Source organism: Myotis nattereri (genome assembly GCF_964212035.1).
Source record: "Myotis nattereri genome assembly, chromosome: 12".
NCBI classification, from domain to species: domain Eukaryota; kingdom Metazoa; phylum Chordata; class Mammalia; order Chiroptera; family Vespertilionidae; genus Myotis; species Myotis nattereri.
In genome coordinates, this window is record NC_138087.1 from 80475952 (window position 1) to 80501975 (window position 26024).

General features: G+C 59.1%; 2 protein-coding genes across 2 annotated transcripts; both read left to right on the forward strand.

Moving 5' to 3' along the window:
* Window positions 1-4154: 4154 nt before the first annotated feature.
* On the forward strand, window positions 4155-11859 carry LOC308528383 (bile salt-activated lipase-like; the record flags this gene model as incomplete). The annotated part of the gene is made up of 11 exons (XM_081104002.1): window positions 4155-4220; window positions 6288-6441; window positions 7227-7349; window positions 7531-7728; window positions 8268-8398; window positions 8876-8983; window positions 9103-9220; window positions 9566-9752; window positions 9927-10130; window positions 10778-10975; window positions 11478-11859. 11 exons carry the CDS (start codon window positions 4155-4157, stop codon window positions 11857-11859), a joined length of 1869 nt encoding a protein of 622 aa, XP_080960128.1.
* Window positions 11860-18084: 6225 nt separating this feature from the next.
* Window positions 18085-25009, forward strand: LOC308527783 (bile salt-activated lipase-like; the record flags this gene model as incomplete). The annotated part of the gene is given in 12 exon segments (XM_081103178.1): window positions 18085-18150; window positions 18968-19127; window positions 19228-19350; window positions 19538-19735; window positions 20272-20402; window positions 20912-21019; window positions 21137-21254; window positions 21805-21991; window positions 22159-22362; window positions 24278-24475; window positions 24726-24942; window positions 24944-25009. Coding segments are annotated over 12 exon segments (1776 nt in total).
* Between the last annotated feature and the right edge of the window lie 1015 nt (window positions 25010-26024).

Here is a 26024-nt window from a genome sequence, read left to right on the forward strand (position 1 = left end):
TATCTGGTGGCGCCTCACTCAGAAACCTGATTCTCACACCCCATTTTTGGAAAAGCTTTTTTATGGTGGAAAATATCAAATATCCACAGAAATACTGACAGTTTAGTGGTAGTTCATGTTCAAGACCGCTTCCTGGGCAGCACCCGGTCCTGCCAGGAGGCACCCCCTGTGCAGCCCCTACGGTGAGTGAGGCTTGACCAGCAGGCTCAGCTGCGATCTCCCTCCTCCGCCCCTGCCCCTGGGCCTTCTGTCACATATTTAACAGCCACGTGATCGTGTGGGTGCCAGGCTCCCTTAGGGGCTGCCGTGCCCTGTGTCAGCTGCGCTTCGTGAAGGGTTGCTTCTCAGACGCCCCACGGGTGCCCTGCCCCACCGCAGGGCCTTCAGAATAATGACCTGGCACCCCAGCAATGGCCAGTGGGGATGAGGGGTGCAGCAAGCACCTACCCCCTGGTGCCCACACCAAGGAAGGTGGTGGGAAGCAGGAAGGCAGGGAGGACCAGAGGGTGTGTCAAAGGACACGGGCGACCGGAGGGGAGGGCACACACACACACCTGTGAGGCGAAGACTCCTCTCCGGCCACAGGCTGTCGGTGGCAGCGCCGGGTGGACCCGCGTCTGGCTGCGTGGCAGTGTCTGCCTGCTGTGAGGTCAGCGTGGCAGTGTCTGCCTGCTGTGAGGTCAGCGTGGCAGTGTCTGCTTGCTGTGAGGTCAGCACAGGCGGGTCTGCCCGCACAGAATGTGCGCCATCGGGGAGAAATTGTTCTAAGGATTTGCCGAAGTTCTGTGTGCCATTAAGTCAGGCGGGTGAGTTTCTTACTACGTCAGCCTATCAGTTCAGAACCAGATACCTCCAGCCTAATTACCCAGGTTAGCACACAGACTTCTGGGAACCCATAGCCCCTCCAAGCACCCAACAATAGCCATGCAATCTTCGCACAAAAACATGCAAACCCACCCATACGCGCATAGCCAGCAGGGGTTCCAGAAGGGTTTTCTGTCAATGAGACGCTCCCCTGTTAACTAATAGCACCTTTACAGTAAAAAGTAGAGAACACCAGGGCTCTGACGTGGGGACTAGCCTCTTACAGAGAGAAGCTTAAGACTCCAACCCAGCTTCTTCAGGGAAACCTGGGGCCCTAAGCCAGCCTCTGTTGACCTGGGCCCTAAGCCAGCCTCTGTTGACATGGGAGTTCAGCTAAGTTTCTTAAAGAAACCTGGGCCCTTGCCCGTTTGGCCCAGTGGATGGAGTGTTGGCCCTCAGACTGAAGGGTCCCGGGTTTGATTCCAGTCAAAGGCACGTGCCTTGGTTGCAGGCTCGATCCCCAGCCCCAGTTGGGGTGCGTAGGGGAGGCAACCAATGGATCTGCCTCTCTCACATCGATGTTTCCCTCTGTCTCTCCCACTTCCTTCTACTCTCTCTAAACGTCAACGGAAAAATATCCTCGGGTGAGGATTAATTAAACAAAAATAAATAAGAGAAACCTCTGCTGACCTCAGACTCCAGCAGCAGAATCTTAACACATTGCGGGCGGATCACGAGAACTCTCGTGTTTTCATATTACACAGTGTTTTACAAACTATCATACTTTAAAAAGATAGTAGCTTGTAATATGTAATAAATAACTTCAAAATAAAATGGGTATTTAACTTTAAAGTGTGCCTTTAACTATATAAAATGTTTCTTGTACTCATAAAGCTAGCAATAAAACTACTGGTCCGTTGCCCTAGCGGTTTGGCTCGGTGGATAGAGCATCAGCCTGTGGACTGAAGGGTCCCGGGTTCGATTCCAGTCAAGGGCATGTGCCCAGGTTGTGGGCTTGATCCCCAGTGGGGGGGCCTGCAGGGGGCAGCTAATCAATGATTCTCATCATTGATGTCTCCCTCCCTCTTCCTTTCTCTCTGAAATCAATAAAAATATAAAACCTACTGGTCGGCAATGTGTTAAGAACTGAGATCTGTCCTTATCGTGCTTCAGTGGACTGTCACCCGGAGCCATGGCTCAGGAGTTGGCTCACCAATGGATCCCCGGTCAGACGGGAGCGAGCGCCGAGTCTTCAGGGTGTACACGTGGGCCGTGGTGTGAGAGGCCCGGGAGTCCAGCCATGAATCCGATCTTAGCTGAGTCACGGCACCATCACTGTCCAAGAAAAACCAGGGCCAGACAGTAGTTAAGGCGGTAAAACCAGATTTTATTCAGGACTAATGCGGCGGGGGAAGAGGCCTCCGTGTAGATGTGGGCAAGTGGGCGCTACAGCCAAGGAGCGGGCGGCCGTGGGTGGGAAATAACTCGTCGGGCTGAGGGTGAAGACTCGGCAGGGACCACAGCCCCAGGGTCGGTGGCGGCCGAGGAGCTGAGAGGGTGCGGAGGGTGATCCGACTGGGAGGTGGGACTCAGCTGCAGCCGCCCTGCCCGCGACGATGAGCCTGCGGCACCGGGACGCCCGGCTGGAAAAGCCTCAGGGCCCGTGGAGTGCGGGCAGGGAGAGCATCTTTGCCGGACTTCAAACATTGGCCAGATCTTCTCTGGGTGGAATGCATGCCCCTAAAGTCAGCCCCTAAAGCGAGATGAGCAGGAAGCACTCCACTTGGTACGGAGCCAGAGGGGTGTCTCACTGCGGGGCCGTTTGCCTCCTCCGGACGCTTCCGGGCCAGCTCACATCTGTCACCGACCCTGTGCAGGCGCACGTACACATGCGACGTGAGCAACCACCCCCGTCACTAAAACGTAGGGCGCAGCCCGCTTCCCTTCCTCCTTAACGACGATAAACAACGCTGCCCAGAACATGCTTCAGCACACGAGTCCCCGTCCCCCATTCAGAATGACCTTTAATGAATTTTTTAATTTCTTAAAAATGAAGATCTCACACGCCCTGACGGGGAATCAGCCAGCAACCTATCAGTGCATGTGACAGCCACGCCCAACTACTGAGCCACGCCAGCTGAACGATTTTATTTATTATTTTTTAACATATATGTCTACTGATTTCAGAGAGGAAGGGAGAGGGAGAGAGGGATAGAAACATCAATGATGAGAGAGAATCATGGATCAGCTGCCTCCTGTACACCCCCTACTGGGGACCCGAGCCCACAACTCGGGCATGTGCCCTGGACCGGGAATCGAACCCGACCTCCTGGTTCATAGGTGGATGCTCAACCTCTGAGCCCTGCTGGCGGGCATATTTTCTTTTTAAATTTATTGTGGAGAGTATTGCAGATGTCTGCTATTTCCCCTCTCTGCCCCTCTCCACCCAGCTCCCACCCCAGCCCAGCCTCTCCCCTGTCTATTGTATATGAATATATGCCTATAAGTTCTTGAATAATCTCTTCCCACCCTCCCTCCACCTTCACTCTGAGATCTGTCCTTCTGTTCCATGCTTCCATGTCGATGGTTCTGTTTTATTCGTCAGTTTATTTGGTTCATTAGATTCCACATGAGTGAGATCGTGTGATACTTGTCTTTCTCCCACTGACTTATTTCACTCAGCATAATAGTCTTCAGGTCCCTCCAGGCTGTCTCAACAGGTAAGAGATCCTTCCTTTTTACAGCCGCATAGTATTCCATGGTGTGAATGTACCACAGCTTTTTATCCACTCATCTACCGATGGGCACTTGGGCTGTTAACAGATGCACCCGTCAACCCCTTTGCTTCCCGGTCCTCACCCACAGGCCCAGCCTGCCCAGCTCCTGCTTCCCACTGTGGAGAACCCTCCCCACCTGCCATCCCAGGAGACCTGGGGACTGGATCAGCAGGCAGAAACTCTGGCTTGTGTCCATGTGGTGTTGGGGAAAGGGCCTGCCCTATGCCACCTGCCTCTATTCCCAGTAACCTTCACAGGTGCCCTGAGGGCACCAGCTCCTGGTAACAGCGGCTCCTGGGAAAGGCGGACCATCCCTGCACCCATGCACATGTATGTGTGTGTGTGTGTGTGCGCGCGTGTGTGTGTGTGCACGCACACCTGCCTGACCTTGGTCCAGCCCGCACCAGGCTGGAAATGACAGCTGTGCTGGTCCCACGTATACCACCTGGAGTATGGCCAGCCTGCAGGAAGGGGCAGAGGTCGGAGGAGGGAAAGAGGACCCTCCACAGACTGGCTCCCGCCCCATAAATACCCACGCGCAGAGGCAGGGCCCCCCAGGAAGACACACGCACCATGGGGCGCCTGGAGCTGGCTGTCTTAGGCCTCGCCTGCTGCTTGGCAGTAGTGAGCGCCGCAAAGGTAAGCGAGAGCCCAGTGGGCAAGGAGGGGCCCCTGTCTGCTCCCCTAACCCGGCCTGGGAACTGGGTCGGGCACTGCGGAGGGGAGGGGGGCAGGCAGGTGAGGCGCTGGCAGGAGGAGCCCCCGAGAGCCCACACCCAGTAGGCACTTTCCTGGCCCTTCCTCTGCTCCTGCGTCCGCGCTCACACTGTGGCGCAGGCGCAGCTCAAATACAGGACGCCCGCGAACTGGAACGTCAGAAACCACGAATACGTTCTGGTACAGGCGCTCTCCAGGGCACACAGGGTGACTGACGCCAAACACAAACAACACCCCAGGGTCACTGGCGTCCTCAGTGCTGAGTTGCGGAGTCCGCCTTGGCCACCAGGGCCCTCAGGGTGTTCCTCTGTCCGGGGATGGCCATGGCCCCGCACAGAAGGGAGCTGGGCCCTGAGCAGGCCAGCAGGTTGCCCATCACGGCCCCCAGCGTCGGAACAGGAGTCTGGACCTCGGTCAAATTCAACCCGGAGCCCGGCCCCCGAGAGGGCTACACCCACCTGCTTGCCAGTGGCCGGGGCCCCTCCAGGGTCACTCAGAAGCCCCGGGGCAGCGACGGGGTCTCCTTCCTCAGGACCCTGCCACGGGGCGAGGAGCGGGGCTTCCACAGGAACCCACAGCTACAGGCGGGTGTGACTAGGGGACCCCACGGCCCACCATGCTGCTGTCCCTCCACCCCTCACTCTGCTCCCTCACCTTGCGGCCCCTGGGACCTACCTTTGGCCCCCGGAAGTTCAGAGCCTGGCCCTGGGCCCTCTGCCATGGAGAGGTCCCTCTCTTTCTTTGGGGGAGTCTTTTCTGGAGACTGAAGGAACTGGGTTATTTCCACGCAGCTCCAGCAGTCAGCACCACCTTACCCCTCCACACCCTTCACCCCCCCCCCCGCCCCCCACCACACACACACATACTGCCTGCAGGGCCAGGGCCCCTATGCCCTTGGCTCTCCCTTCTGGGGCCCTCAGGCCGACCTCCATCACACAGAGACAGATATGTTAGGTGACCCAGTTCCCCAGGCAGACCTGGTCGTCTGTCTCTTCCCAGCAGCCAGGGAGGCTGGTCAGGAAAAATGCCTGGAGGCCTGGCCACTGGAGGCTCATCCTGGGATGAGAGAGAGAGAGAGAGAGAGAGAGAGAGAGAGAGAGAGAGGAGAGAGGAGAGAGAGAGAGAGAGAGAGAGAGAGAGAATGAGAATGGTCCCAGGCCTCGGGGCCCCTGCCCCAGCTCAAAGCACCTGGCCCCTCCTTCAATTCCAGCCGCCCCCTCCCACCCCATCTGGGCCTGGGGTGCGGGCTGCCCCCCCTTGCGCACCTGGCACCTAGCACAGGGGACAGCTGGGAAGCTGCCACCTGCCACCACCACCCAGGGCGGCGTGAGGGGAAGAGCCTGGCTCTGGTCACACAGCCACCCCAGCAGGGCGACTTCAAGCAGGAAAGCTGTTCCCTCCAGGGGCAGGTGGATGAGCGCCGGGCCCAGGCACTGGACAGATGGGGACGGTGGCCCCCGTGGGCACACAGCAGAGGCTCCGATGGCCTGGGAGGGAGCACAGGCTCACAGGACAGGGTGGGGGCAAGGGGAGGAGAAGAAAGGCCCCCCTCAGGGAGCTCACAGCTGGGCATGAAACATTCAGTGCCCACGAACGGCTAACACTGCCGACAGCTGGAGAAGGTCACAGGCTAAGCAGGACACACTGCGGTCACCCATCTAACACACAGGGAAACTGAGGCTCATGGCCACAGCGAGGCCAGAATCCAAACCTCCCCCCGCCTCTTGCAGCCTTGCAGGAAGGCTTCCATGAGCAGAAACATGCCCACCTGTTAAAGCAGCCTCCTCTGAGGTTCGGGGCAGGGCATCCCCGGGGGCAGGGGCAGCGGCAGGCAGCAAGCTGCTCCTCAGTAACGTGGGCAGGCGGGGGTCCTGGTCTCAGGTGCAGGTCAGCCCCTCCTTGGAGCTGTGTCTGGGCCCCTAGAACCTGCTGGGGTGGCCCCACCCCACTGGCCTGCCCAGCCTGCCCTCAGCCTGGCCCTCTCCCCAGCTGGGCGCAGTGTACACGGAAGGAGGCTTCGTAGAGGGCGTCAACAAGAAGCTCGGCCTCTTCGGCGGCAACTCTGTGGACATCTTCAAGGGCATCCCCTTCGCTGCCCCGCCCAAGGCCCTGGAGAATCCCCAGCGGCACCCCGGCTGGCAAGGTGGGAGTGGGGGGGAGGTGGGCGCTGGGCTGGCCCTGTGCCTGGGGTGGCAGGGGGGGGCATGTCAGAGAGGACTCACTGCTCCATCCTGGCGACTATGCCAGGTGTGGGAGCACCCGCTCCGTAGCCGCTCATACCTCTGAATCCTCCTCACGGCGCCAGGTGTCAGAGCCAGGTCCTCCTTGAACCCTGCTCGCTGTACTCCCTGTTGGGAACTCCGTTCCTCCTTTATCCTCTGCTCCGCTTTGCCAACTGTCAGTCCGAGCCCCTCTGCCAGGGGCTGGACCTAATTGGACTTCAGGTGGTAGACGGAGAAGCCATGAGAAGCTGTGGGTGTATGAGAGAATCTTTACTGTCAAGCTAATGGCCATTGCTAACAAGGAGCCATTAGACAAAACAGTTCTTCAAAGCAAAGTCCCACACAGCAGGTGGCTGCACACCGGCTGGGCAATAATCCATCTTCCCCTCCAAGCATAGCCTCCTGCATAGGAACTAGTTATCCAGAAGCCATCCTTAGAGCTACAGCCTCACCGAGCAGCTGCGCCTGCTGGCCAGTAACAACCTTATCCTACTCAAACAAAAGAGGCTTTTTGCCAGTCTTTTGGGTTATAGAAGGGCATGCTTGAGCACACACACACAGATTACTGTGACCTTGCACTTGTGTATAGTCCTTGGATACCCTGATTAAGATTCCCACATGCAGAGTGGCCTGGACTATCCGGCGTACTCTGAATAGGGTCCCCACAGGCCACCATCCTCATGCCAGGCCCCCTGGTCACCCACAGGGACCCTGAAGGCCAAGGACTTCAAGAAGCGATGCCTGCAAGCCACTATCACCCAGGACAACACCTATGGCTCCGAGGACTGCCTCTACCTCAACATCTGGGTACCCCAGGGCAAGAAGGAAGGTGTGCCCCCCTGTGCCCTCCAGCTCCCCAAACCTGCAGAAAGTGCCCAGGCAGCCAGAGGCCCAGCCCTGCCCAGGCACTTGGCTGTGTGTGGGCTCCAGAGCTGAAATTCCCTGAAACAAGCACCCAGAGGGGATGGGGAGAGGGCAGCTGGGGTCACCGGGCTCATTTCCTGCCTCAGTTTCCCGGAACCTGCCTGTCATGATCTGGATCTACGGAGGAGCCTTCCTCATGGGTTCTGGCCAAGGGGCTAATGTCCTTAAAAACTACCTGTACGACGGGGAGGAGATCGCCACGCGGGGCAACGTCATCGTCGTCACCTTCAACTACCGTGTCGGGCCCCTAGGCTTCCTCAGCACTGGGGATGCCAACCTGCCAGGTGTGCTGGGCGCCTTGGGCTGGAAATGGGGGAACCTGGTAGGGGCCCTTCAGCACCCCTCAATCCTAATCAACTCCTGACAGCCCCTGGAAAGTCCCAGGATTCTATTCCCAGAACCAGGAAGCTGGGGATGGACAGTGAGACACAGAAGTCCACTGGCAGCTGTAGCGAGAGAAGAGGCTGCCAGTCATCCAAGCAGGGAACAGGGAGACCAGGGACCAGGGACAGGGAACAGGGACACCAGGGAGCAGGGACAGGGACCCAGGGAGAGACAGAAGATGAGACGCTGAGGTGGTGACTCAGGGGACACAGAGTCGTAGGACAGACAGACAACAAGAGGGACCGTGTCAGGGAGAGAGATGAGCAGCCTGGCCCTCCTGCACCTGGTCCCCTGCCTGAACCCCACACCCCCTCCAGCACCTCATTCAACCAGGTTCTGGGGACCCGTCCTGCACCATCCTGGTGCTTGACAGGGGCCTCCACATGGAGGATGCTCTCCCCCAACCCCAGTCCCTGATGGGCTCCCCCACCTGTCCCAGGTAACTACGGCCTTCGGGACCAGCACATGGCCATCGCGTGGGTGAAGAGGAACATTGCAGCCTTCGGGGGGGACCCCGACAACATCACCATCTTTGGGGAATCAGCCGGAGGTGCCAGTGTCTCTCTGCAGGTCTGGGGACCACGGGAGGGCGGGTCTTCCTCCCAGTGTATTGGGGGTGAGCTGGGGGGAAAGCTGGTGGGGCTGGGGGAGCTGACGGGGGCTGGGGGAGCTGATGGGGAATGGGGGGAGCTGTCGGGAGCTGGGGGAGCTGATGAGGGCTGGAGGAACTAATGGGGGTGAGGGGGAGCTGATGGGAGCTGGGGGCTGATGGGAACTGGGGGGCTGATGGGAACTGGGGGAACTGATGGGAACTGCGGGGAGCTGATGGGGGCTGGGGGAGCTGACAGGAAATGGGGGAGTGGATCCGAACTGGGGGAGCTGATGGGGGCTTGGGGAGCTGATGGGAACTGGAGGAGTGGATGGGAACTGGGGGATCTGATGGGGGCTGTGGGGAACAGCATGAAGCTGACAGTCTGGCTGTCCCTGGTGGTGCCCGGGTGGGCAGGAGAGGCGAGGCCATGGTGACAGGACCTCTGTGTGTCGCAGACCCTCACTCCCTACAACAAGGGCCTCATCCGGCGAGCCATCAGCCAGAGCGGCGTGGGGCTGACCCCCTGGGCCATCCAGAAGAACCCTCTCTTTTGGGCTAAGCAGGTAAAGGGGAGCTGCGGTGGGGGAGGCAGGAGGTTTACCTCCTGTCCATGCCCTGTCCTGGACCCCATCCCCCTCTGCCCTGCACTGGCCTCACCTACCTGTCTCCCCTGACCTCCCAGATCGCCAAGAAGGTGGGCTGCCCCCAGGACGATACCGCCAGGATGGCCAAGTGTCTGAAGGTCACCGACCCCCGGGCCCTGACGCTGGCCTATAAGATGCCCCTGGCGGGAATGGAGTGTGAGTGGGGGCTCCACATCGGGGGACGGCCATGCTTTCAAGGAGCAAGGAAGTGCCGGGTCGGAGGGCTGGCCCTGTGGGGAGGGCGCCATCCTCTCCCTTATCCTCCCTGGGTCCCGACGCCTTTGGGAAACTGATGCACATTTGGGCGACCGCCAGCAATGCCACATAGTCATTTGCACCCAATTTTAAGCACCAGACCAAGCACCTTTGCACTAGAGGACTGATCACTCCCCTGCACTCTCACTCGCTCACTGCCCCCTGCACCTTTGCACTAGAGGACTGATCACTCCCCTGAACTCTCACTCACTCACTGCCCCTGCACCCCTGCTGCTGTCCAAGCAGACCCCATGCTGCACTACCTGGGCTTCCTCCCCGTCGTGGATGGAGACTTCATCCCTGACGACCCCATCAACCTTTTCGCCAACGCGGCCGACATCGACTACATCGCTGGCACCAACGACATGGACGGCCACATCTTTGCCAGCATTGACGTGCCAGCCATCAACAAGGACAAGCAGACAGTCACAGGGTAAGTAGGGTGCAGGGCCAGGGCGGTGCCCGAGGGCCTCTTGGGGAGGCATCAGCTGAGGGAGGAGGCCGACAGGTGAAGCGGGCCATCTGCAAGCCCCTGGGGTGGGGGTGGGGATGGGTCCTCTACTGCAGGCCCCGGGTCCAGGGTCCAGTGCTGGCTTGATCCCTGCAGGGAGGACTTCTTCAAGCTGGTCAGCGGGCTCACCTTCGCCAAGGGGCCCAGAGGTGCCAATGCCACCTTTGACCTCTACTCGGCGTCCTGGGCCCAGGACTCCTCCCAGGAGGCCAAGAAGAAGACGGTGGTGGACTTTGAGACCGACATCCTTTTCCTGATGCCCACGAAGATGGCCGTGGCCCAGCATAGAGCCAACGCCAAGTGAGGGCTGGGGCAGGGGAGGCCCACCTGGGTCACACTCTTGCCCAGCGAGGCCTCCCCAGTGGGTGGCTCAGTGGGTCAGGGAGGCCCGGGAAAGCCGTGATGGGGTCCCAGCGGTGCCTGCACCATCTGCCATGCCCAGGCCTGACAAGACTTGAGAAGGCCCCTGCTCACCTCCCAGCTCGGGGGCCTTTAGAGCCCTCCTCAGCCCACAGGCCTCCCCTGGCAGCATCCGCTATCTACTCCCCTCCCCCACGCTGAGTAGGACAGAATGGGGGATGCTGGTCTCTGTTGTGGGTTTGGAGTTTGCCAACATGCAAACCACCTTTGGCCTGTGGCCACCAAGTATTCCTCCAGTGAAAACAAAAAGTAAGTTAGGGATGCTGACAAGGGAGGGAGAGAAATTTATACTATCCGATGAAGAACAAAAATTCATTTGCAGAAAAAATGAAGGAGGACGCCTCAGTACACAGAACCCACAACCCCACGGCCTTCCCTTCCCCGGTGCAGGGACCCAGGTCCCTCCTGAGTCTGGGGATTTCCCGGCTCCTCCTGCTCTCCCCAGCGCCTCCCTACAGGGCCCGGCTCTGGGCTGGGCAGCCCAGCTGAGCTCCCTGCCAACCTGGGCCGTGTCCCTCCCTCCTCAGGAGTGCCCGGACCTACACCTACCTGTTCTCCCACCCCTCTCGCATGCCGGTCTACCCCAAATGGGTGGGCGCCGACCACGCCGATGACATCCAATACGTGTTTGGGAAGCCCTTCGCCACCCCCCTGGGCTACCGGGCCCAAGACAGGACTGTCTCCCAGGCCATGATCGCCTACTGGACCAACTTTGCCAGAACTGGGTAAGGCGGGTGAGGCTGGGCCAGGCCTCCTGCCACCTGGGCCCACATGCCTGTCCCCTCACGTACACTTAACCTCCCTGAGCCCCAGTACCCCCTGTGTGTGAAGATAGGAGGTACTGGAAGGGCCCTGGCTGGTTTGGCTCAGTGGATAGAGCCTGGGCCAGTGTCCTGAAGGGTCCCGGGCTTGATTCCCGTCAAGGGCACGTACCTCAGTTGTGGGCTCAAACACCGGCCCTGGTGGGCTTGTTGGGGATGTCGCTCTCACATCAATGTTGCTCTCTCTCTCTGCCTCTCCCTCCTTTTCACTCTCCATTGAAATAAACGGAATAATATCTTTAGTTGCGGGTAAAACTAAGGGGGGGAGTCTGGCTGGGCCTCAGTTCACGCACATGCCCAGCCGGTGCCCAGGAGACAGTGAGGCCCTGGAGGTTCGGGTCAGCATGGAGGTCTCCAGCCTCCTGTGAGCCCTCAGACCCCACACGGCCATTTCTCTCATCTGCAGGGACCCCAACCAGGGCCACTCGGCTGTGCCCACCCAATGGGAGCCCTACACCCAGGAAAACGGCAACTACCTGGAGATTAACAACAAGATGGATGGCCAGTCCATGAAGCAGCACCTGAGGAGCAGCTACCTGCAGTACTGGACCCAGACCTACCAGGCACTGCCCACCGTGACCGAAGATGGGGTTGCCCCGGTGCCCCCCTCGGATGACTCTGAGGCCGACCCTGAGCCCCCCACTGGTGACTCTGAGGCCGCCCCTGAGCCCCCCACTGGTGACTCTGAGGCCGCCCCTGAGCCCCCCACTGGTGACTCTGAGGCCGCCCCTGAGCCCCCCACTGGTGACTCTGAGGGGGTTCAGATGCCTGCAGCCATTGGCTTCTAATGTCCCTGCCCCAGAGGCCACAGGTGGGACCCAGGGGGCCCACCTCCCTCCCCAGCTCTTCCTGAATAAAGCCGCTTCTCTCTCTAGCAACCCTCTTTGCCCTCATGACCTCAGCTGCCCGCCGGGTCTCTGCAGGTGTCCAGCTCAGGAAGTGGGGTGCCCTCCTCATTTCAGAGGAGAAAAGAGGGTCAGAGAAGCATCAGCACCAGCGATGAGCACAGGCTGCAGGCCCTGATGGGGGAGTGGGTGGGACATGTGGGCAGTTGCCTCTGGACTAGTGGGACCAGCCTCGGCCACGCCCTCAGGGTGCGGGGAGCGGGCTCTGTTTAACGGGAATGGCCTGGGGGAGAAATAGAATCGCCTCCAGCTGGGTCCCAGGCAGAGACAGTAACGCATCCCGCTGGGCTCAGAGCGGAGGGGACAGGGCTGGGCCTTGGGTGCCCACCGGCATGGCCAGGGCTGCTGCCCGCTGGCTCTGGCAGAGTCCGGAGGGGAGCGGGAGGCAGAGGTCAGACGCAGGGCCATGGCCACCTCAGCAAGGTCTGGGACGGGGCACCGCCTGCACCGAGGGCTCCCCCATCCTGACCTCACATGGCCCAGGCGGTGGGCACTGTGGGCACCCCCCGGTTTGGACAGATACTAGGCCTTGAGAGGGGTCATGTGCCCCAGGCCCTCACATCAGGAAATCAAACCCGGGTCTGAGACTCAGGTGGGAGAGGGAGTGAGAAATAGAAACACCACTGATGAGAGAGAATCACTGATCAGCTGCCTCCTGCAAGCCCACACTGGGGATCTAGCCCACAACCCAGGCATGGGCCCTTGACCCATGGGCCCTTGACCCATGGGCGTGTTGGGGATGTCTCTCTCGCATCAATGTTGCTCTCTCTGCCTCTCCCTCCTTTTCACTCTCCATTGAAATAAACGGTGGAAACTGTGGACACCCCGTTGTAGACAGTTACTGTGAGACAGGCTCACCTGTCCGAACTCAAATAGAGACTCGGAGACAGAAGTGCGGTGAAAGCGAGACCTGACTGCGCTCTGGAGAGCGGGTGTCCGCCCATTGCACAGGCTCACCTGGGGCGGGAGCACAGTCCACTTAATCGGCCGTCCTCTGAGTCCTCACTGGCTGCGTGCTATGGGCTCAGCTGTTTCCTGACACGTCGATTCGGTCCTCCCATTGGGCAATTTAATAAAATTGGGCTGAGGCCTTTTTTAGTTGCCTCCCTCTACACCTGTCTAGCTGAGGCCGGTGCCTGGAGGGTCTCCACCATGATGCCGGCCCACGCCCACAGGGCCTTGGTCTCCCATCCTCGTCCCTCCCCCTCCCTTCTCTGTGCCTGGGGAGGTTCAGGCACCGCTTCCATCAGAAGCTGGCCATGCTGGCCCATGTCCTACAGCGCCAGGGCTCCAAGAGGGCTCACGTGCCCCAGGCCCTCACAGCGAGGACTCAGGCCCAGGTCTGAGATGCCAAAGCTCACCAGGTCAGCTCAGAGCAGGCGTGAGGGCTCAGAGGAGAGAAGGCTCCTGCTGGGGGTGTGCATGGCAGGGGCAGCTCAGGGCACCAGCCGGCCACCCTGATGCACACGGTCCAGTGTTTCCCTGGCCAGGCGGTGGGAACAGCGGGCAGTGTGGGTGGTGTTCCTCCTGCCGTCCCTGCCCCGTCCTTCCACCTCCCCCACGAGAGGATCCAAGCGCCCACCTCCCCATGGCAGAACCACAGCACAGCCCTGGACAGCGAGGGCAGCCAGCCAGGGGCTGCGGGCTCTCAGGGCTCCAGCCCGTCTACCCTTCAGGACCAGGGAGTCTAAACTGGTCACAGCCGGAGACGAGGGCCTCAGACCTCACAGCCCTGGGTTCCTCCGGGCCAGCGGGGAGGGGGCAGGAATCAGCACGTCTATCCTGCAAACCCGCACTCACCTGGGACTCCTCAGACCACGTGCGGGCAGGCGAGGGGGGCGGTCCAGCGCCTGGTCCTGGGTGAAATGAAGCCTGTGAAGAGCGGCAGCTCCTGGTTCCCGGGGCCCAGCTGTCGCCTTAAATGAGCTGCATCACAAATCCTTCCCTGCGCCTCCCTCAGCACGGCCAGGGGTGAACCTGACGGGGGGCGGGGGTGGTGAAGGATTAAAGAAGGACAGACAAGCACTAATCAGTTTGGCTCAGTGGATAGAGCATCGGCCTACAGACCTAAGGTTCCCATGTTCGATTGGGGTCAAGGGCATGTACCTTGGTTGCGGGCACATCCCCAGTGGGGGGTGTGCAGGAGGCAGCTGATCGATGTTTCTAACTCTCTATCCCTCTCCCAGGCTCTCTGTACAAAAATTAATAAAATATTTTTTTTTTTAAAAAAATAATAGAAGATGACAGACAAGAGAATAAAGCTGGGGCTGGGCGGGAGGCTGCTCTCGGATGGAGAGACAGGGCCACAGCCTGCAAGCTGAGTCTTTGTTTAAGAGCCAGTTTCCATGAGGCAAAGGAAGGGCTCAAGATGTTTACAATGTTCTCACAGGTTTGGAATCTACTCAATTACATGCACCTGAACTCTATCAATGCTGCACCTCCCACAGCCTCTATCACTGTGCCACCTGGGACCACAGGTTCGGACCATACGGTCAAGTGTATAACTATAGCCTTTGGTTATAACTGTGCTGGGAGGGCTTTGTCCTCCAAGCAGGGGCTTGCATGTGGCTTTGCCACCAGAGGACCTGCCCTCTCATTATCTGAGGTTTGAACCTGTCCAAACACTGTAACTGATCACCACACTTCCCCAGACACAACGCCGCCAGAGAGGCCTTCTCAGGATGGGTTCCAATTCGGTAAAGGAAGGCCCGGGCCCTGGAGAACAGAAAGGGAAGTCCCCGACAGAGGCCCCTGGCCAGTGCTCCCCGCCTCGCCTTCCCCAGTGGCAGCTTTGATCTGTCTACACTCCCCCACTTAGTGCAGGTGGGTTCCTACTGAACTTGAAATCTACCAATTTCTCCTGGTGGGCAGCAGAAACCACAGGCCCAGCCAAACTCCTCCCTCTTCCGCCAAAGGAAGGCAGCCCCGTTCTGGGTCAGGAGGTGGTCCTTGCAACTGTTACTTTTTAAATATCCGGGAAAGCCCTAGCCGGTTTGGCTCAGAGGACAGAGCATTGGCCTGAGGACTGAAGGGTCCCGGGTTTGATTCTGGTCAAGGGCCCATGCCTGGGTTGTGGGCTGGATCCCCAGTGTGGGCTTGCAGGAGGCAGCTGATCAGTGATTCTCTCTCATCAGTGGTGTTTCTATTTCTCACTCCCTCTCCCTTCTTCTCTGAAATCAATAAAAATATATTTTTTAAAAAACCATCAGGGTAAAATATACATAACAGAAAATACTCTAGTTGAACAATTTTAAGACTTCAATTCAGTGATATTAATTGCAATCACACTAATGTGCAATGATAGCCATTATGTAGTTGCAAAACTTTGCATCACTAAAACAAAAACTTTGTACCCATTTCACAGTAACTGACCTCCTCTAAGTCCTATTAATATATTCTACCTCCTGTCTCAGTCTATTTGCCTATTCTAAACATTTCTGTCACTTTTTTATAATTTATTTTGTTTTTAGAGAGGGAAGGAGAGAGAGAAACACAGATCTGATAGATACACTAGAGGCCCGGTGCAGGAAATGCATGCACTGATGGGTCCCTAGACCTGGCCAGCGACCAGGGCTGATTGGGGCCTTCCTTCCCCCATGCCCCAGTCTACATGCCCTGCTGGCTGCCGACTCGGGCCATCCTTCAATCCACGCTGCTCCCTGGTGGTCAGTGCACATCATAGCCAGTGGTCGAACTCCTGGTTGGTCAAATTCCCGTGGGAACAATTTCCATATTAGCCTGTATGATATAGGATGGATCGGCTCCCTCCTGTGTGCCCCCTACTGGGGATTGAGGCCTGCATGTGCATTGACTGGGAATGGGAAGGGTGACCTGTTGGTGCATGGGAAGACGCTCAGCCAACTGAAGCACACCGGCCGGGCTATTTTGTTTATTTTACTTTTTAAAATATATGTATTTTTAATTTCAGAGAGGAAGGGAGTGGGAGAGAGAGCCAGAAACATCAATGATGAGAGAGAACCTTTGATTGGCTGCCTTCTACACACACTCTACTGGGAATCAGGCCCACCACCCTGGCACCTGCCCCTGACTGTAATTGAACCTGGGACCCTTCAGTCCACAGATCAAACCATTGAGCCAAACTGGCTGCGGCCTATTTTATTTATTTTTAAATTTGATTTTATTGTTGATGTCTGCCATTTCCCCCATTTTCCCCTGTGCACCCAGCTCCCACCCCACCCGCCCCAGTCCCTCCCCTGTCTATTGTCTGTGTCCAGGGGCCCTGCGTCTATGCACAGGAGTTCTTGATGAATTTCTTCCAGCTCTCCCTCTACCTTCACTCCGAGATCTGTCCCTCTGTTTCATGCTTCCATGTCAATGGTTCTGTTTTATTTGTCAGTTTATTTGGTTCATTAGATTCCACATGCGTGAGATCATGTGACACTTGTCTTTCTCCCACTGGCTTACTTCACTCAGCACAATAGCCTCCAGGTCCCTCTAGGCCAGTGATGGCGAACCTTTTGAGCTCGGCGTGTCAGCATTTTGAAAAACCCTAACTTAACTCTGGTGCCGTGTCACATACAGAAATTTTTTGATATTTGCAACCATAGTAAAAGAAAGACTTACATTTTTGATATTTATTTTATATATTTAAATGCCATTTAACAAAGAAAAATCAACCAAAAAAATGAGTTCGCGTGTGACCTCTGACAGGTGTGTCGGAGGTTCACCATGACTACTCTAGGCTGTCTCAGCGGGTCAGAGTCCCTTCCTTTTTACAGCCACAAAGTATTCCATGGTGTGAATGTACCACAGCCTTTTATCCACTCACCTACCAATGGGCACTTAACAAACACACCCTCAAACCCTTTGCTCCCCGGTTCTCACCCACAGGCCCAGCCTGCCCGGCTCCTGCTTCCCACTGTGGGTCCCTCCCCACCTGCATCGCAGGACACCTGGGCTCGGGATCCGCAGGCAGCCAGCGTGGCCGGGGTCTGTGGATCCATGTGGTGCTGGGCACAGCCCCAGGCGTGACATGAGCCGGGCTGTGGCCTGTGTAAAAGCATGGCTCCTGGTAGCGAAGGGCTGAGGGGCCCGGACAGAGGCCGCTGGCTTGGGAGGGCTCTGCTGTCCCCGGGCCTTGTGTGCCCCCCATCCCTGGAGAAGGCAGTGCTGCCAGCTCCACAAAGACAGGAGCCCGGGGTTTGTCCATGGAGCTTCCTCTGGTTCCTGAGTGAGACACCCTCCCCGAGCCACACGCTGCCTTTCTGCTCTCACACACTCTGCCCAGACCTCTCTCCCTCTGCCTCTGTGTCTCCATTATCTGTCTCTCCCTCTGTCTTCCTGTCTGTTCTCCCCACCCTCACCCCCACCCCTAACGTCTCTCTGCCGGTGCTGAGTGTGAGGCGTGCCCTCCCTGAGGGCAGGATCGCCCTGTGTTGCTCTGGGCCCCACACCCAGCTCGGACTGCACACCCGTGGCCCTCGGACCCTGGCTCAGCCACGTGGCTGCCCAGGAGCACACAGCCCTCTCTGTCCGAAGGCGACATGCCCAGTCCCCTGCGAACTCCCTTCGCTGGGCTCTGGAGCTCCAGGAGGGGGCCAGGCCGGGCCTGGTGGGAAGCAGGCCCCCTTCTCTGAGGGTGAGCCCAGGCCCTTGTCAATGAGCCACAATTGCACCCACCAAGGCCCCAACCCTCAGCCCCTGGCCTGGGCCACCTGACTATTTCCAGTTACCAGCCCAGGTGCACTGAGGGCACCAGGCACCCAGGAACAGCAGATCATGGGCAAGGAGGACCATCCCTGCACCCGTGCACGTGTGTGTGTGTGTGTGTGTTTGTGTGTGTGTGTATGTGTGCCCACACCTGCATGACCTTGGCCCTGAACCCGCCTGGAAAGGGCAGCTATGCATGTGACTGTGTATGTGAGTGTCTGTGTGCCCACACCTGCATGACCTTGGCCCTGAGCCTGGCTGGAAACGGCAGCTATCCTGGCCCCAGGTGTCCTGCCCGGAGGAAGAGGCAGAGGGAGGGGAGGAGAAGAGAAAGATTCACAGGCAGCTGCCAGCCCTGGCTCCCGGATGTGTCCCGGATGTCCCGCCCCATAAATACCCCTGATCAGAGGCAGGGGCCCCGAGGCAGGCACACGCACCATGGGGCACCTGGAGCTGGCTGTCTTAGGCCTCGCCTGCTGCTTGGCAGTAGTGAGCGCAGCAACGGTAAGCGGGAGCCCAGTGGGTGAGGAGGAGCCCCTGTCTGCTCCCCAAACCAGGCCTGGGAACTGGGTCGTGCACCTCGGATGGGAGGGAGGAGGGTAGAGGGTGAAGGGGGGCAGGCAGGTGAGGGGCTGGCAGGAAGAGCCCCCGAAAGCCCACACCCAGCAGGCACTTTCCTGGCCCTTCCTCTGCGCCTACGTCCGCGCTACCACTGTGGCGCAGGCGCAGCTCAAATACAGGACGCCCGCGAACTTGAACGTCAGAAAGCACGAATACGTTCTGGTACAGACGTGCTCTCCAGGGCACACAGGGTGCACTGACGCCAAACACAAACAACACCCCAGGGTCACTGGCGTCCTCAGTGCTGAGTTGCGGAGTCCGCCGTGGCCACCAGGGCCCTCAGGGTGTTCCTCTGTCCGGGGATGGCCATGGCCCCGCACAGAAGGGAGCTGGGCCCTGAGCAGGCCAGCAGGTTGCCCATCACAGCCCCCAGCGCCGGAAGAGGAGTCTGGACCTCCGTTGAGTTCAACTCGGAGCCCGGGCCCCGGCCCCCAGCCCCTGAAAAGGGGCGACACCCACCTGATTGCCAGTGGCCAGGGCCCCTTCAGGGGGAGCCGGGAGCCTCCGGGCAGCTATAGGGTCTCCTTCCTCAGGGCCCTGCCACGGGGCGAGGAGCGGGGCTTCCAGAGGAACCCACAGCTACAGGCGGGCGTGACTAGGGTCCCTACCTTGAAGCTGTCCTGGACCCCTAGAACCTGCTGGGGTTGCCCCACCCCACTGGTCGCCTAGCCTGCGCCCCTGAGCCTGGCCCTCTCCCCAGCTGGGTGTGGTGCACACGGAAGGGGGCTTCGTGGAGGGCGTCAACAAGAAGCTCGGCCTCTTCGGCATCGGCGGCCGCTCTGTGGATGTCTTCCAGGGCATCCCCTTCGCCGCCCCAACCAAGGCCCTGGAGAACCCCCAGCCGCACCCCGGCTGGCAAGGTGGGAGTCCGTGGGGGGGGAGGGGGCTGTGGGCTGGCCCTGTGCCTGCGATGGGGTATGGGGCCACCATCCTCACGCCAGCCCCTCTGGTCACCCACAGGGACCTTGAAGGCCAAGGACTTTAAGCAGGGATGCCTGCAAATCGGTCTCACCCAGTTAAATACCAGGGGCTCCGAGGACTGCCTCTACCTCAACATCTGGGTACCCCAGGGCAAGAAGGAAGGTGCATCCCCCCACCCCATGCCTTCCTGGTCCCTGAACCTGCAGAAAGTGCCCAGGCAGCCAGAGGCCCAGACCTGCCCAGCCCCTTTGGCTGTGTGTGGGCTCCAGAGCTGAAATTCCATGAAACAAGCACCCTGGGGTGATGGGGCGGGGCAGCTGGGGTCACCGGGACTGCTCTCCTGCCTCAGTTTCCCAGAATCTGCCTGTCATGATCTGGATCTTCGGAGGAGGCTTCTTCTTTGGGACCGGAGAAGGGTTCAAATTCTTCAGTGACTATCAGTTCGACGGGGAGGAGATCGCCACACGGGGCAACGTCATTGTGGTCACCTTCAACCACCGTGTTGGGCCGCTGGGCTTCCTCAGCACTGGGGACGCCAACCTGCCAGGTGTGTCGGGCGCGTGAGTCCAGGGGTGAGGGAGCAGGCAGGGGCCCTTCAGCACCACTTTCACCGAACCACTCCTGACAGCCTCCCAGAGAGACCCAGAATTCTACTGGCAGAGAAGGAAGCTGGGGATGGACAGTGAGACACAGGAGCCCTCGGCAGCTGTAGCGAGAGAAGAGGCTGCCAGCCAGCCATGCAGGGACCCAGGGACACCAGGGAGCAGATACGCGGACCCAGGATGACCAGGGAGCAGGGACAGGGTCTCAGGGAGAAACAGACGATGAGACACTGACGTGGTGACTCAGGGGACACAGAGTCGTAGGACAGACAGACAACAAGAGGGACCGTGTCAGGGAGAGAGATGAGCAGCCTGGCCCTCCCGGTCCTGGTCCCCTACCTGAGCCCCACACCCCCTCCAGCACCTCATTCAACAGCCTCCTGGGACCCGCCCTGCGCCATCCTGGGGCTTGACAGGAGACTCCACATAGAGGACGCTCTCCCCCCACCCCAGTCCTGATGGGCTCCCCCATCCGCCCCAGGTAACTATGGCCTTCGGGACCAGCACATGGCCATTGCGTGGGTGAAGAGGAACATTGCGGCCTTTGGGGGGGACCCCGACAACATCACCATCTTTGGGCAATCATCTGGAAGTGTCAGCGTCTCTCTGCAGGTCTAAAGGACAGTGGGAGGGTGGGCCTTCCTCCCAGGGTGTTAGCGGGACGCTCAGGGGGAGCTGATGGGAGCTAGGAGAGCTAATGCAGGCTGAGGGAACTAATGGGTGTTGGGGGAGCTGATGGAGGCTGGGTGAGCTGATGGGGCTGGGTGAGATGATGGGAACTGGGGGAGCTGATGGGGCTGTGTGAGGTGATGGGAACTGGGGGAGCTGATGGGGCTGTGTGAGGTGATGGGAACTGGGGGAGCTGATGGGGCTGGGTGAGATGATGGGAACTGGGGGAGCAGATGGGGCTGTGTGAGGTGATGGGAACTGGGGGAGCTGATGGGGCTGGGTGAGCTGATGGGAACTGGGGGAGCTGATGTGGCTGGGTGATGTGATGGGAACTGGGGGAGCAGATGGTGGTTGTGGAAAACAGCATGAAGCTGACAGTCTGGCTGTCCCTGGTGGCGCCTGGGTGGGCAGGAGAGGCGAGGCCATGGTGACAGGACCTCTGTGTGTCGCAGACCCTCACTCCCTACAACAAGGGCCTCATCCGGCGAGCCATCAGCCAGAGCGGTGTGGCGCTGACCCCCTGGGCCATCCAGAAGAACCCTCTCTCCTGGGCCAAGAGGGTAAATGGGAGCTGCGGTGGTCGGGGGAAGGGTTACTTCCTGTCCATGCCCTGTCCCAGTCCCCATGGCTGTCTGCCCCACACTGGCCTCACCTACCTGTCTCCCCACAACCCCCAGATCGCCAAGAAGGTGGGCTGCCCCCTGGACGATACCGCCAGGATGGCCAAGTGTCTGAAGGCCACCGACCCCAGGGCCCTGACGCTGGCCTATAAGTTGCCCCTGTTGGGACGGAAGTGTGAGTGGGGACTCCATATGGGGGAACGGCCATGCTCCCAAACAAGTGAGGAATGAGGGGCTGCTGTCTGGCCTGTCACCCTCTCACTGGCGTCCCTGGGAGCCCGGTGCCGCCGGGGCCCTTGTTGCCTACGCGGCCTCGAATGGCTGTGCTGAGGGCGCCATCCCTCCCTCTGAGCCTCCCTGGGTCCTGACCCCCTTGGGAAATTGGTGCACCTTTTCCCCCAACAACGGACAGAAAGAGTCATTTGCACCCAATTTAGGAACCTCAGGCCCAGTGGCTGTCAGCGGGAAGGTTTGGCCCCAGGGAGCCTGTGGCAGTCTGCACACAGTCTGGGTTGCCACACCGGGGGGTGCTGACCTCTAGCGGACGGGGCCAGGGAAGCTGCTCCACACACGAGGGCAGCCCAGGCCTTAGAATTATCCAGGCCCCATGTCAGGGGGACAGGCTGAGGACCCTGGTCAGGATCAGAGGAGGCAGGGGCTGCCCCTGGGCCTGGGGTCTGGCAGGGGGGCTCTGAAAGCTGTGAGGACCCCTGCTCTCCAAGCAGACCCAGGCCTGTACTATTTGGGCCTCTTGCCCGTCGTGGACGGAGACTTCATCCCCGACGACCCCATCAACCTTTTTGCCAACGCGGCCGACATCGACTACATCGCTGGCACCAACAACATGGACGGCCACCTCTTTGCCAGCATTGACTTGCCAGCCATCAATGTGGCCTTGCTGACCGTCACAGGGTGAGTAGGGTTCAGGGCTAGGGCAATGCTGGGGGCCTCTTGTGGAGTCCTCAGCTGGAGAAGGAAGTTGGCCGGTGTAGCGGGCCATCTGCAGGCCCCTTGCGGTGGTTTGCGGGGGATGCTACGCTGGCCCAGGTCCAGGATCCAGTGTTGGCTTGTCCCTGCAGGAAGGACTTCTTCAAGCTGGTCAGTGGGCTCACCATTGCCAAGGGGCCCAGAGGTGCCAATGCCACGTTTGACTTCTACACGGCGTCCTGGGCCGAGGACTCCTCCCAGGAGGCCAAGAAGAAGACGGTGGTGGACTTTGAGACCGATGTCCTCTTCCTGATGCCCACGAAGATGGCCGTGGCCCAGCATAGAGCCAATGCCAAGTGAGGGCGGGGGCAGGAGAGGCCTGGGTCATGGACCTGCCCAGCAAGGCCTCCCAGTGGGTGGCTAAGGGGGTCAGGGAGGCCCGGGAAAGCCGTGATGGGGTCCCAGCGGTGCCTGCATCATCTGCCTTGCCGAGGCCTGATGAGACTTGGGAAGGCCCCTCCTCACCTCCCAGCTCAGGGTCCTTTACAAAACCCTCCTCATGTTACTGGGAAACCCCCGGGTGGGCTGGGGTTGCCTGTCCCTGTGTCCAATAACGAAGGCCGGGTTGAACCATATGAGCTGTTTATTGAGAAGGCCCGCCAACCAAGAAGACAGCGTGCTTACAACCAATCAAATCCTGTTTTCCAGCAGGTGTAGGGGACAGGACTATAAAGGCGAAGGGGCTGGGGTGCTACGCACAGCCCTGGGTGTCCCCACACATCAGCTATTGTAGTCACTGAACCATGAGATGATGGGGATGAGATGATGGGGATGAAATAATGGGGATGAGATGATGGGGATGAGATGATGGGGACAAGATGATGGGGACGAGATGATGGGGACGAGATGATGGGGACGAGATGATGGGGACGAGATGATGGGGATGAGATGATGGGGATGAGATGATGGGGACGAGATGATGGGGACGAGATGATGGGGACGAGATGATGGGGACGAGATGATGGGGATGAGATGATGGGGATGAGATGATGGGGATGAGATGATGGGGACGAGATGATGGGGACGAGATGATGGGGACGAGATGATGGGGATGAGATGATGGGGATGAGATGATGGGGACGAGATGATGGGGACGAGATGATGGGGATGAGATGATGAGGATGAGATGATGTGGATGAGATGATGGGGATGAGATGATGGGGATGAGATGATGTGGATGAGATGATGGGGATGAGATAATGGGGATGAGATGATGGGGATGAGATGATGGGGATGAGATGATGGGGATGAGATGATGGGGATGAGATGATGGGGATGAGATGATGGGGATGAGATGATGTGGATGAGATGATGGGGATGAGATAATGGGGATGAGATGATGGGGACGAGATGATGGGGATGAGATGATGTGGATGAGATAATGGGGATGAGATGATGGGGATGAGATGATGGGGACGAGATGATGGGGATGAGATGATGTTTTGACTCCTGGTGGGTCAGTGTGTCCCTGCTTATCGGTTCTGCTTGCTGGATTCACAGCTGAGTCACCTCCTTCATTTTTTGCACAGGCCTTCAAAGGAAATTTAAAGAAAACTTAACCCCCTCTTCACATAAGTATGTGTGTTGTAAGATTGAAAATAATAGGGTTACCGTTCAGATTAATTCAGGTGCTCTATCTATCAGGTTATCAGTCCCCCATTCCCTCAGCCCACAGGCCTCCCTGCAGTGTCTGCAGCCTCCCCGCAGCCCCCAGGCCGAGGGGGACAGAACACGGGATGATGGTCTCTGTTGGGGGTTTGGAGTTGCCAACATTCATAACAACTTTGGCCTGCGGCCACCTGGTAAACCTCCAGTGCAAATAAAAAGCACATTAGGGATGCCGACACGGAAGGGAGAGAAAGCGAGGCCTAGGAAGCGTAGGATGAAAGCTTGTAGCAACTGCATGAACTTGTGTTGTTCATTGGGTGGGTCAGGTATGTACCCGACGAAGAACATAAACTCATCTGCAGAGAAAAGGAGGGAAGACGCCTCCATAGGCTTTGTGGAGGGAAGTGTGGATACACTTGAAATCCCAGAACCACAAACCCCACGATCTTCCCTTCCCCGGTGCAGGGATCCAGGTCCCTCCTGAGTCTGGGGATTTCCCGGTTCCTCCCTGCTCTCCCCAGGGCCCCCCTCCAGGGCCCAGCTCTGGGCTGGGCAGCCCAGCTGAGCTCCCTGCCAACTTGGGCTGTGTCCCTCCCTCCTCAGGAGTGCCCGGACCTACACCTACCTGTTCTCCCATCCCTCTCGCATTCCGTTGTACCCCAGCTGGGTGGGCGCCGACCACGGTGAGGACCTCCAGTACGTGTTTGGGAAGCCCTTCGCCACCCCCCTGGTCTACCGGGCCCAAGACAGGACTGTCTCCCGGACCATGATCGCCTACTGGACCAACTTTGCCAGAACTGGGTAAGGCGGGTGAGGCGGGGCCAGGACTCCTGCCACCTGGGCCCACATGCCTGTCCCCTCACGTACACTTAACCTCGCTGAGCCCTAGTACCCCTGTGTGTGAGGATAGAGCTCCTGGTTGAGCCCAGATCATATACATGCCAGCCCGTGCCCAGGATACAGTGAGGTGCCCTGGTGGTTCGGGTCAGCATGGAGGTCTCCAGCCTCCTGTGAGCCCTCAGACCCCACACGGCCTTTTCCTCATCTGCAGGGACCCAAACCAGGGCCACTCGGCTGTGCCCACCCAATGGGAGCCCTACACCCAGGAAAACGGCAACTACCTGGAGATTAACAAGAAGATGGATGGCCAGTCCATGAAGCAGTACCTGAGGAGCAGCTACCTCCAGTACTGGACCCAGACCTACCAGGCACTGCCTACTGTGAATGGAGATGGGGACGCGCCCGTGCCCCCCTCGGACGACTCTGAGGGCTCCCCCTGAGCCCCCCACTGGTGACTCTGAGGGGGCTCAGATGTCCGCAGCCATTGGCTTCTAATGTCCCTGCCCCAGAGGCCACAGATGGGACCCAGGGAGCCCACCTCCCTCCCCAGCTCTTCCTGAATAAAGCCGCTTCTCTCTCTGGCAACTGTCTTTGCCCTCATGACCTCAGCTGTCCGCCCAGGCTCTGCCTGTGTCCAGCTCAGGAAGTGGGGTGCCCCCCTCATTTCAGAGGAGAAAAGAGGGTCAGAGAAGCATCAGTGCCCGGGCTGAGCTCAGCCTGCAGGCCCTGATGGGGGAGTGGGTGGGACATGTGGGCAGCTGCCTCTGGACTAGTGGGCCCAGCCTTGGCCACGCCCTCAGGGTGCGGGGAGCGGGCTCTGTTTAACGGGAATGGCCTGGGAGAGAAACGGATTCGCCTCCAGCTGGGTCCCAGGCAGAGACAGTAACACATTCCGCTGTGCTCAGAGCGGAGGGGACAGGGCTGGGCCTTGGGTGCCCACCGGCATGGCCAGGGCTGCTGCCCGCTGGCTCTGGCAGAGTCCGGAGGGGAGCGGGAGGCAGAGGTCAGACGCAGGGCCATGGCCACCTCAGCAAGGTCTGGGACGGGGCACCGCCTGCACCGAGGGCTCCCCCATCCTGACCTCACATGGCCCAGGCGGTGGGCACTGTGGACACCCCCAGGTTTGGACAGTTACTAGGCCTTGAGAGGGGTCATGTGCCCCAGGCCCTCACATCAGGAACTCAAACCCGGGTCTGAGACTCAGGTGGAAACTGTGGACACCCCGTTGTAGACAGTTACTGTGAGACAGGCTCACCTGTCGAACTCAAATGACAGACTCAGAGACAGAAGTGCGGTGAAAGCGAGACCTGACTGCGCTCTGGAGAGCGGGTGTCCGCCCATTGCACAGGCTCACCTGGGGCGGAAACACAGTCCACTTAATCGGCCGTCCTCCGGGTCCTCATTGGCTGTGTGCTATGGGCTCAGCTGTTTCCTGACACATCTTCTAGGTCCTCCCATTGGGCCATTTAATAAAATTGGGCTGAGGCCTTTTCTAGTTGCCTCCCTCTAC